The sequence below is a fragment of the Cheilinus undulatus genome, linkage group 4 (genome assembly GCF_018320785.1).
Source record: "Cheilinus undulatus linkage group 4, ASM1832078v1, whole genome shotgun sequence".
In the NCBI taxonomy this organism is placed as follows: domain Eukaryota; kingdom Metazoa; phylum Chordata; class Actinopteri; order Labriformes; family Labridae; genus Cheilinus; species Cheilinus undulatus.
The window spans coordinates 18,005,019-18,017,334 of NC_054868.1; the positions used below are offsets into that span (position 1 = coordinate 18,005,019).

The window sequence follows — 12,316 nt, forward strand, 5'->3', positions numbered from 1 at the left end:
CCAAAAATGAATGGCAACATATATTTAACTTTTATTACAGTGTTAGCAACTCACACATTTTTTTTCTTAAATAATTTTGTCTTCACTGCTTTATCTTTATAGCTTACAGATAAATAGAAAAATTATATCAAAATAAAATTAAAGGCAATGTTAACTTTAGCTTAAAGCACAATACTCTGAAAATAGCAAAGATATACAGTGAAAAACAAAACAAAACAAAAAAAACATTTTCATTAATCTACTTCTAGTACCCTATCATAACAAAGTGAAACAAGATTTTTTTAAATTTATTTTATTGATTTTTTTTTAAATAAAAAACTGAAATATCACATTAAAGTATTCAAGATCATTCAAGTATTCAGACCCTATGCAAAAACAATAGAAATCTGGTTTAGGTTCCTCCTATTTCTCTCAATCTTCACTGAGATGTTTCTACACTTTGGTTGGAGTCCTCCTGTGGTAAATTAAACTGATTGATCATGATTTGGAAAGACACAGGCCTCTCTTTAGAAGGCTGTTATGGCTGACAATGCATATCAGAGCAAAGGGGGAGGCTACAAAAAACTTTCTGAAGCACTGAAAGCTTCTAAGAGCACAGTGACCTCCATAATTCTCAAACAGTAGAAGCTTTTTACCACAAGGACTACTCCAAGAGGTGGTTGCTTGGCCAATCTGAGCAACTGGGGGGAAAAGGCCTTAGTAAGAGAGGTGATCAAGAACCTGATGGTCACTCTGACTGAGCTCCTGAGATCTTGTGTGGAAATGGGACAAAGTTAAAGAAGAACAACCATGAAAGAGTGGCTTTCATGTGTTTTGCACCGCCTTGAGGCTTACGTCTAGCCACTCTACCATAAGCCCAGATCACTGCAGGGTTGCAGTGATGTTTGCCTGTCTATAACTTTGTCCCATCTCAACACAGGATCTCTGGAGCTCAGTCAGAGTGACCACTGGGTTCTTGGTCCCCTCTCTTTCTAAGACCCTTCTCTGTCTACCGAGGTATCCAATCTTGGGACAATGAAAAAAACAGTCATGAGTCAAGAAGAAGGGCTGTTGTGTTTCCTGTGGTACTGTGAATCATAAAAATGTTAAAGGCAAGGGCTGACCCTGAGGCTCAATGACCTTGTATGGCCTGAAGAGCAGGGGATGAATGTGAGGCTCACTGTGCAAAGTTTGAAGAAATGTAAACAAACAAAATAAAAAAATTAAACATGGCATTCACAAGCAAGGGGTGAACACGAGTGCAATTTTTGGCCACCAATCTAATCAATGTCAGACTTTTTTGCAAACTTGGAGGGAACTCCATTCACAATGGCTCAGATGGATGGATGAATGTCTGTTGGCAAAAATACATAGCAAATTTTTATAGATACAAGTGTAAAATAGACTGATAACAGCTGAGACCTATTATTAGTAAAAAATAAAACAATGTCATTGCATTTGTATTTGCAACAAGAATTTTTAGTACTGTAAAATAGAATTGAGAGGTAAAAACAAAATAGAAAGTTTTATATGAAGGTTCAGTTAAGACTAACTATTATATTAAACATTATCACATTTATTATCTTTGTATATTGCATATTCATGATTACTACAAAGTGAGAGTTCATGAGTCTCTGAAGTTTCGTATTAAAGCAGATGTTGTCCAACAGCAACAAAAGTCCTTTACATTTGACAGTGAAAGTCGATGGATGTAGAGATGGAGACAATGTGCAGGGTGAGCACTAGTCATTCTGGGGTTGAGGGGGGTCTTCTCGGATGGCAGCAGAGCGGACTTTGTGATGGTCTCTTTTACCTCTGAGCACGGTGGCATGTTGTTTCACCAGGAAACGTTTATCTGAGCTGCTCTGTGAGGAAAGCACACGTATTTTCAGACATCCTGAATACAGACTCACAAGAAAAGTTAAGCACACTAACACAACCCATTAATTCTTATTCACTGTAACAGAAAATATCTATGCTTGGTGTTATTGTGTTTCTGTGACTGATTTGTAAGTATGCATTTTGTTTGATGACATGTGACTTACCATAACCAGCATGTCCTTCAGCCTCTCGATGGCCTTCTGATTGGCTCGACTCCGTGACACATAGGAGGTCAAGATTATACTGAGGAAACATATGAATCATGTCACATTCAAATACCAGAACCTCTGATGAAAAAGTCTTTCCTTTTTTAAAACAACTCATATCATCAGTGATTATTACTTTTACCTAACATGTACACATCATGCTAAACTAAATAGCTGTCTTAAAGTAGCTTTACAAATGTCATGCTGATACAGAGACAGCGTTTGCTACTTTGAATACATACACCTCAGCAAGTATGAGCGGCAGAGCGAAGGCCTCAGAGGCCAGGTAGCCCAGGGTTTTCTGTGCCAGTGTGGGGAGGCTTTCCACACAAACTCCTGTCACATTAAACACAGTCTGTTCATTTCCAAATGGACCACAGGAAGACCTGGAGGGACACAGGAAGGTCAGATTGGAGAAATCGGCAACAAAGAAAAGCAAATATGTTTCTCAGAAAAATATCAGAATTAGAACTTTAAATGTTTTAGCAAGTTTGAAATAATTAACAACTTAAGTCATACATGTTAATTTTGGATGTAAATTCCTGCTGGTGGAGGTTCAGCCCCAGTGTGACAGCAGCCATGAGGAGACCAAGCAGCAACATGAAATGGAATAAAACAGAGGAGCTGGAGGCTCGAAACATCCTGTGCTCTGCTACACAGCACCGGAGGACTGTGAACTGTGGAGAGTGTAAGGGAGATAGAGGAAACACTTGTATACAAATGTGGTCACATGAATTTCTCCATCTGTCACTGCAGAATGGACCTGCTCATTAACAAGGAGTAAGTGAAAAACACAAGATTATAATATATTCATTAAATAACTAAAGCAAATACAACTGTTTTTCTCAGGTTTATAATATACTATTTTGAAGACGTATGCAACTCTCCAATATGAGTTTTATTTTTGTTTTCATTTTAAGTCTCGAGTCAGGATGCTGTTAGCTTAGCATAAATTTGGTTATTAGGGAACACAAATGGCCTTGCTGACAGCACTGTAATGGAGTTAATCTCACATAAATTTTACCGTGAAAAAAAAAAAATCTTTGCCTAGCCTAGAAGTTGTGACACATAATTTCTGTTACATATAGTGGACTTATTTCACATCACTGTGGTTGCAGGGAGAGATTGCAGTGATTTATCCAAAGTTAATCGCAGTCAATGCATAAATGCACACAGCCTTACTAACTAGTCATCTCAAAATATATTAAATTAAGTTAGACATCTCAGTATGAAAATTCTACTATTGCATTGTACCTTTAAGTATTACATATTTCAAGATCTACAATTTTTATAGCACCATTTAGTTTCTTTGTTGCTTCCATATTAATAACCCAGTGGTCTGAATGCCTGTAATAGATTCTCTTTTTTTAACTCTAGCAGTATTATTTCCCTATTTAGTTTAGTGTCAGAGTCTTTCTCTTTTTAATTTATTGTTCTGAGACATTTTGGTCATTCAAACTAGCAGTTCCAGGGAGAAAAAGAGTTAATGAACCTGCTTTTTTTACTACTGATGGATTATATCTCTCATGTATTTGATTACCTTTTTGATGTAGAAGGTGGCCATAAGTGTGACACTTCCTATTAGAGGCAGCAGAGGGCAGTAATACACTCCCACCCAGGACACTGTCTGACCGTAGACGAGATCCAACACATTGAAGGGGATCAGGAAGTGTTGTTTCCCCATCAACCGGGCCAGCAGGGATGAGGGGCAGCATTCCTGCACGAGCCTGTCAGACAGAAATAAGAGGAGTTGATGACTCTTTGGTATATGGTGTGACAAACTGTCCCTAAATTACTTACACAAATTCTGAAATCCAGATGTGGAGAAAGCACTCAAGTAAAAGTAAAGTTACTTTGGATAGAATATACTTAAGTAGAAGTAAAAGTAGTAATCTATAAATCTACTCAAGTAAAAGTAAAAAGTAAGTCATTTAAAATTTACTTGATACCTGAGGTTATACAGTATGATATGATATTTTATTAATATGAATTAACTACAAAAGAATATTGATCTAGAACCAATTTTCTTTTTGTATAAGGTGAGACCTGACCTAAACAACAACAACAACAACAACAGCTGTTTAGGATGAAATGTCAAATCATTCTCTCGCTACTAGTGATGGGAATTCTCTTTTCAGAGATCCAGATCATTCAGCTCAGCTCAGCAAGAACTTTTTCAGCTGCCAAATGGCTCTTTATTCTGTACCACTTTGGCTTTTAATAAATCAGACAAATTAAGCATTAATGCTTTATATAAAACTGTATTTTTTTAGATAATTAAGTACCAGTTCTATAACTTTTTAATATGCTGAAAGCTGTAAGTTATTGGGTTTTTTTTTACATTAAACTTAAAACACAGTGTGAGTAGTCTTCTTTTCCATTTAAACATAGCTAATAATAATAACGAAATAAATAACACTGCTGTGTCAAAATATTTCCCAAATGAATCAAACTTCACTGTAAACAGAGCATAGGGACCAAACATAAACCTTAAAACTCAAAGAATGACTACATTTGACATCATTTTTGACAAAAAAAACTGTTACACAACCTAGCACATGTCCTTATTTATAAGGAATTCATTATTACTGGTTGCAAAAATGTATGTAGCTATATTTTCTCTCTGTGAGTGGAGACTGAATGGTCACAGAGCACTGAGCAACATCATCCCCCTCCCCCTCCTGCTTTTCTGTTATTGCATCTGATTGGTTAGAAGTCGTACACACATACACATGCAGCTGCACACACATATGGAGTCAACCACAGTGCTTATGCTCATGAGGAAGTGTCTTTAAGGTGTTGGCTGTGGCAGAATGGTGAGGAGGAAATATCCTCCCTTTATTCTGTGCTCTTTTGTGTGGGAAAGAGGGACAGGAAAGGGATGGATAACTCTCAACGCTGTGCCGGCTCCGATCATTCACACTAAAGAGCTAGCTAATAGAGCCGGCTTATTCGTGACCAACACATCACTACTCGCTACTGACCGTCATGTGCTGTGAAAGTCAAACTTCTGGCCATTTTCTTGTTGGCAGAAGGCTAGAACCTTCTTGTTTTGGCTTTTAATGTTGCATATTTTTACTCAGTACTCAATGCTTTTAAAAATGTAATGAAGTACAATACCTCCCTCAAAATGTACTTAAGTAAAAGTAGTGATTTTGAAAGTATACGAAACCCTACTCAATCACATCAACTTGAGTAAATGTAATTAGTTACTTTCCACCTCTGCTGAAATCTCTGGTATTTACATTTACATTTAAAACCAAAGTGATGACTAAGAAAGAAAGAGACTGCTGATTTCAAACAAACCCACTTCCTTGGGTAGTTCAAGAGAAAGGCGTTGCAGAACGTGGCAAGGAAGTTGAAGATACACAACTTGTACATCTCTCTGCCAAATCTGTTCTTCCTGCATTGGAAAAGACTCTATGAATAAGAACAAAAATACAGAGTGGTTAAAATCAGTTCTCGACTGGCACCATGTATGAGTCCTGTAATTTTTAACCCTTATCTCAGTCTGCAGGACTTTGCATAATCTCACTGTTGACGTACATGCTCAGTCTCTTCAGTGGTAAAGATGAAGAAAAGGTAGAACCCAAGAGAGGCCAGCTTCAGAAAGATACTCCTGAAGAGAAGAGAGTGTACAGTGTCTATGAAAAGTATTATCTCCCTTGGATGATTTTTACTTTAATTGATTTTATAAATCAGTCATGGTCTTTATAATTTGAATTTTTGACCAAAAAAACTCTTTGATGTCAAAGTGAAAAAAGATTTCTACAAAGTAATGTCAATTAAATACAAATTTGTAAGGTAAAATAAGTGCATAAATCTATCCTCTGACTTATACTTTTCAGTATCCTTTTCACTGAGCTGCTTGGAGTGTTCTTTTGTCTTCACGATGTAATGGCAGCCAGGAACACTGATTAACCAGTGACTCAACCTTCCAGACACAGGTGTCTGCAATTAACTGAGACTGGGCTCAGGTATTCCCCATTTCACTATTAGTGAGAGTACTAGCACCAACTGACAGGACTTCTGTTGAATTAAGTCAGTCACCTAATATTTATGCACACTTATTTCACATTACATATTTTTATTTAATTGAAATTACTTTGTAGAAATCTGTTTTCATTTTGACATTAGGGGGTTTTTACGTATCTTTTTTGTTAAAAAAAGCCAAATTTTATTGACCATAATTGATTTATAAAACCAACAAAAGGGTAAAACATCTCAGAGGGTGAATACTTTTTATATGTACTGTAAATCCATGCAGCTACACATTGGTAAGATGGGCTTATTTGTGTTTTTCTTCTTTGTGTCTTACCTCAAAAGTGTGACATTGACCTGTGTGGTGAAGGAGTAGTCTTCAAAGGATGAGATCTTGCGGAAGATGTGAGGGAGAACCAGGTTGACGAAGGTGATGGTGATGGGAGGAAGGTATTGAAGGAGCAGACTGACCAACCAGTAGTGTTCGTTCTAAGAAACCAGCGGTTGTAAAAAATGTTAAAAGATAACAACCACTTCTAGGATAAATGTCAAGATATTTATGATCAATACTAAACCCTTACATCTCTCTGCGATCCTCTTGTGGCGTAGTAGATAAGAGCGAAGGCGCCACCCAGCAGAGACAGAACGAGCAGGTTGAGGACAGACCTAAACAGGTAGAGGAGCACCTTCTGTCCCAGAGTCCTTTGCTCCTCACGCAAGGAAAAGCGCTGCTCATCTAGGAACAGCTGAGAAGAGAAAAGTAAAAAAGGGAAACTTTATGGCTAATAATATTACACACATCATTTAAATCAATGAATACCAAATCTGCAGACTCTGTTTTGCTGTATGAATTTGTCTCTGCTTTTTACAGATGATGAAGTTCTGTTGGCTACTCTGATCAGAGACTTCTAGCAGCTATTAGGGTGGTTTCCGCTGATTGTGAAGCAGCTGAGACCGTGGTCCTTTGCCGGAAAACAGTGGATTGATCTCAGGTTCCTGGTCACCTCTCTTAAAAAGACCCTTCTCCCTCGATTGCTCAGTTTGGCCAGGCGACCAGCTCTTAAAGGGTCCTGGTTGTGCCACAATTCTTCCATTTGAATCATGGAGGCCACTGTTCATGGGACTTTCAAGGCAGCAGAATTTTTTGTCCCCTTCCCCAGATCTATTCCTTGCTACAATCCTGTCTCTGAGCTCTGCAGTCAGTTCCTTTGATCTAATGGCTTGCTTTTTGCTCTGATATGTATTCTCAGCTGTGAGGCCTTCATAGAGAGATATGTGCCTTTGGAAATCACATCCAATCAGTTTCATTTACCACAGGTGGACTCCAGTCAAGGTGCAGAAACATCTCAGCAAAGACTGGGAGAAATGGGAAGCACCTGAGCTAAGTTTCAAGTGTTACAGAGGGTCTGAATACATGGTTCAATGTAATATTTCATTTTTTTTTATTTCTCATAAACTTGCAAGAATTCCTAAAATTCTGTATTCACTTTATCTTGACGGGGTACTGAGTGAAGATTAATGAGAGAGAAAACATTTAAACACTGGTTCTCCTCAAGCGTGTATCATTTGTGAGCCATTTACCTTGAGATCATTCCTGATGAAGCTGCGTTTGAGGGTAGCAGCAGTCGGGTCCTGGATGGTGAAGTCCCAACCACAGAAGATCTTGAAGCTCATGTTTGTACTGTAACGTTTCCCCAGCATCCAGGTGTGCTTGTAGCCAACTATGGTTCTATCAGAGTTTAACAGAGACACAGATTTGATACAGATTCCTTCTTTTAGATAGCTACAGAAATGCTGCTACGAATATATTCTGACCTGTGAGCCACCATGATGAGGCTGAGGAAGAGGATGGTGAGGATTCCAATGATGTACAGCAGAGGTGTGTTCAGACACGGCTTGTTCAGGGAACCTCGAGTGTAGAAACCGAAGAAGACCGGAGAACGTTCCAGGTAGCCCTGAAGAAAAGAAGATGAGAGCCTAGGTTACCCACAGAAACACACGTGGGGTATGTCCAAATACTTGAGCAAACTCTTACTGATCCAAGGAAGAAATCCAGAAAAGAGTCGTTGCCTCCAAATCTCAAAGGTACTGCAATAACAGAGAGCAACAGCACAGGGTTTTTACTGAAGTTGACTCTAAATTTTGGTGCATTTAGTCAAATCAGTCATTACAGCTGACTCACTACTATTGTTCCCCCTGCCATAAAATGCTGTTGGTCCCAGGATGAAGCCAGAGATAAGAGCGCAGTGAAGAAGGTTCAGGTAAATCAGATATCTGAGGAAGATGAAGTAAGACTTCACGCCAATTCCAAACCGGCCTGAAACACATCAGAGACATTTTAAGAACGTGATTTCTTATGATCGTGTTTAAAGAATATACTGCAGACTGATAGAATAGGTCTGCTATGTGTACATGAGGATTTTAATACCCTCAATGGCACGAAGAGTTTGCTGCCATGGCAACAAGCTGGATAGAGTTCCTCCCATCTGTGCCCAAACCCTCTTCCTGTTGATGCTCTGGCTCCGCCTCCACGACTCCCAGAAACCAATACTGCTTCTTTGCATTTTTCTCCTGTCCCTAATCAGGAAATAACAGGACACAATTCATAAACAATGTCATAGTGATGTCTTCAGGACTCGATGCGATAACAAATCTGTTTTTTTAGAGTAGCAATACGAAGAAATATCAACTATACAGCTGGAGATCACATTTAAGAGTTTAGCTTTGTCATAAATTCATCAGCAGAATTCTCTCAACTAAACGTGGAAGTGTGTAAAAAAACTTAAAGTATAATGATCGGTCAGCTAAAACAGGAAGGATCATATTTATAGTCATATTTGTTGAGAGCGAAGATGTGAAACTTCACCACAAGAAAGCCAAAATACAATGCAGAAACAGGCTTAGTTGATTTTAGGGGTGTTTAAAGGGACTATCTCCCACCTGGCATCTCTCTTCCCTTGAATACACATCACCAGGTTCCTGAGTGGCTGTGTGCTTGTCTTGTCTCTGGGTCCTCTCTGCAGCTGCTTATGGTTGATGTTTCCCCCCGGCTCTGGACCGCCCTGGTGGGTCTGAATGAGCCGGAGGGCCTGGACGCTGGGCAGCTGATCAAATATCTCAGTCTGATAGTACTCACAGGAGTCAGATGACAGGGTGGACTGAGTGCTCTCATCTGTGGAGGGAAAGACAAAAATGATTTCTAAAACATGATAAATGACCCAACATGATAGAGCTATGTTGGTGATGAAATCCCAGTGATTGTAAGGTCAAAGGGCATGTAACAGACAGTAAATAAATATATTCAAACGACAGATAGAAAAACCGTCTATTTAAGAAGTTTTAAAAGTTTTGATGAAAAACTAAACCATGAAAGTAAAGTTGTTTATAGTATAACTGATAAAGTCTTTGTTGTACGATACACTAAAATAATCAGTCCTTATTAGACTGATTATTTTAGTGTATTTATACCTGATCTAATTAGTTTAAGTTTGACATAGCATGTTAGAATCAGAGTCTGGTTTATTGGCCAAGTACAGCATGTGGGCACATATGGGGTTTGGTTTAGGGTTTTTTGGACTTTTTTTTTGAGATGGAAAACTCAGCAGCACTGGTCGAATGGCAAAGGTAATGCTATTTGAGCATTAAAACCAAAAGATTAAAATAAAAAAAAGACGGACCAGGACTGGAAAGTTGTAGGCTGAAGCCTTTGCTTATTGCCCCTCCTCTTTTTTACAGTAATTTTTTTTTTGTATTTTTTTTTTATCTCAGCTTCTTTAAATTTCTATAAAGCGTAAAGGAAAGCAACCCGTTTGACTCTTGCTCTGCATTATGCTCAGTGTAGAAACAGCAAATTGACGAATTACACTTACAACAAGGACATGATTTTTAAACAAACACATACCAAACACTAATATTAAATGACAATATGCAGCCATAGATATTCATACAAATGTATATTTGCTCAAGTATTGATTTATGTTATGATACACAGTGAAAACACATAGAGTGAAAACAAGCAGTTACTACTATCATGGATCAAGCTGAGTTGTTGCTCTGAGTGTTATTTTGCCTTCATGGTGTAATAGTATCCAGGAATACTGATTAACCAAAAAATAGCTTCAGATTTTCCTTTAAGAAAATTTTCTAGAATAGGCGACACATTTTAAGGATGAATTGCAAGTTCTTCCTGAGTCAGTCTGATCTCAAGGGTCTGAAAACAAAGAGAGAAAACAATCCCGATATCTTCAGGTATTAGAGAAAGAACAAAACAATCACCTCATTTCAATAACAGACAATGTTTGATTTTAAATACTCCTCGTTGGTCAAGTTTATATTGAAGAGTAAATGAATAATTTGACTTATTGACTTAAATTTTTCAAAAACATTTTTTCTGAGTTGTTTGAAGTGTTCTTTATTTTTTATGGCATAATGGTAACCAGTAATTCTGATTAACCAGTGACTGGACCCTCTGGACACAGGTGTCTTTATACTAGCATAAATTGAGACACATTCACTGCACGCAGGTCATCCCCATTTCACTTAATTCTGACACTGCTAGCACCAACTGTCTGAACCTCGGTTCAATAAGGTCATCACTTAATTTTGTATGTTTGATCCTCTTTTCTCTGTATGGTTGTAGTGTCTTGCCATCAACTTTACAAGGAGTGTTTCTAAATTAAAGCAGTGAATGAATTGAACATGTATGTGTATTTGGTATTTGAGTTAACCATTTGTAACTATGTTGACATTCAGCATTGTTGTTGTTTGTTGCTTTTCTGTATGGAGGATTCATGTTGTGCTGTTTGTATTAGGAAAAATATGCCTTCCTTTCCTTGTAAGAGTCCAGTATTAATGACTCCTCTTTCATTTAGTAGGAGACTTTATGCAAAGTACAGTATCTGTTATCAACTGTCTGTATATAATCCATTTTAATTTAAGAATCATGCACATGCATTCAAGTGTGCATCAGTAGTTGCATTTTTTGTTACCTGAAAGAAGTCTCATGAAGCTTGGAGTATTGAGCTCCTCCATTTTGTCTTTTGCACTTCCTCTTTAGTAAAAATCTTCAAACATCAATCTTCTCTGGTCAACAGCTCCATTAATAATGCAACTGAGAGCTTTAAAAGCCGTTACTTCCGCAATCTACATCCAAATAGGCTCCTCTGCTTTGCATCCCAGACTGTTACCACGCTGAAGTGCAGACACCAGAGAGGCTGGCAGTGATTCAAGGTGGCTCCTCCAGTCCTGTTGGTGCAGTAGCAGGTGGAGCAGATGTGAAACATGACTGCATGTTGACGGACTGTGAGCAGAATTTGACAGCTTTCAGGAAATCACATGACAGGATGCAGAAAAGGCGTAGAGTTAGTGGCTCAAAATATCACACATTATTTCACAACACATCAAGAAATTCTTAGTTAGACTATACTGAAAACAAGTCAGATTTTTATCACAGTGGACTGTGTACAATTCTGCTTTTTAGAGTTTTTAGATATGAACAAGGTTAAACCCACCACTTTTATTTGTTATCCAATTGTTCATGAGGCTATATGAGTTTTAGTTGACTTCTTTGCAATTAATAAAAGAAAAGTGGACATTAAGTTTAAAAGGAATCTTTGAATTTAATATGATTTGCCTCCATTGAAGTTCTTGTTTTAAGTTTAAAATGTATGATGCAATGTCTCATTTTTGAAATAATTGAATTTAACATCATCATATGCCCTTTTCACTCAACTAATGTTAACTTTAATCAGGTCATAAACACTGAGTAAACCTCACATGATCCACTTTGTGTAGTGTTGAATTATCTGGAAACTGACATTTGAATCTAATGTACAGGGAGATGCAGCAGAACGTTTCTGTCTGCCTACTTCTTCACCACAAAGACTTTGCGGTTTACACTTACAAGCATTTAAGAAACATGAGCATGCATGGCCATCACTTCTTGTTTGCTACTTTCACAGTCTTGGTTTCAATTTAACTGAGACGTTCAGGCTTATAGATATCATAATTAGTGTCAAGAGCACAGGGGTGGATGCTCCTTGGAAAGAAGTTTGTTGTTGTAGCCAAAATAATTGAGATTGACTATTTCAGACTTCTTGGGTAGCCTAAGATTTAAAAAAAAATCCACTCAAGTTAAAACAGTATCTCAAGACACCACCATAAGCTGTCAAAAAGCCCCACATTTGTTCTTCATTTATGTAAGAACAGACATGTTGGGAACAAATAGAGAATTTTGAAAAGCCTAGTGGCAGGGTGCAGCAGATTGGCCC

At 37.9% G+C, this 12,316-nt stretch overlaps 1 protein-coding gene across 1 annotated transcript; it reads right to left on the reverse strand.

The window, feature by feature from the left end:
• Window positions 1-64: 64 nt before the first annotated feature.
• tmc8 (transmembrane channel-like 8) lies at window positions 65-11,325 on the reverse strand. The gene is made up of 16 exons (XM_041786359.1): window positions 11,036-11,325; window positions 8,988-9,219; window positions 8,476-8,624; window positions 8,230-8,364; window positions 8,083-8,135; window positions 7,863-8,002; window positions 7,629-7,776; window positions 6,629-6,793; window positions 6,385-6,536; window positions 5,613-5,685; window positions 5,377-5,486; window positions 3,607-3,793; window positions 2,586-2,743; window positions 2,309-2,452; window positions 2,025-2,103; window positions 65-1,844 (listed from the first exon to the last, which is right to left on the reverse strand). Exons 1-16 carry the CDS (start codon window positions 11,076-11,078, stop codon window positions 1,722-1,724), a joined length of 2,091 nt encoding a protein of 696 aa, XP_041642293.1. The 5' UTR covers window positions 11,079-11,325; the 3' UTR covers window positions 65-1,721.
• Between the last annotated feature and the right edge of the window lie 991 nt (window positions 11,326-12,316).

Coding starts and splice junctions, on each gene's coding strand:
- tmc8 (XM_041786359.1), bottom strand. CDS start 11,078: ATGGAGGAGCTCAATACTCCAAGCTTCATGAGACTTCTTTCAG. Junction 8,625..8,987: donor CAAGGGAAGAGAGATGCCAG/GTGGGAGATAGT, acceptor TTTCCTGATTAG/GGACAGGAGAAAAATGCAAA. Junction 2,744..3,606: donor CCACCTTCTACATCAAAAAG/GTAATCAAATAC, acceptor CACTCTCCACAG/TTCACAGTCCTCCGGTGCTG.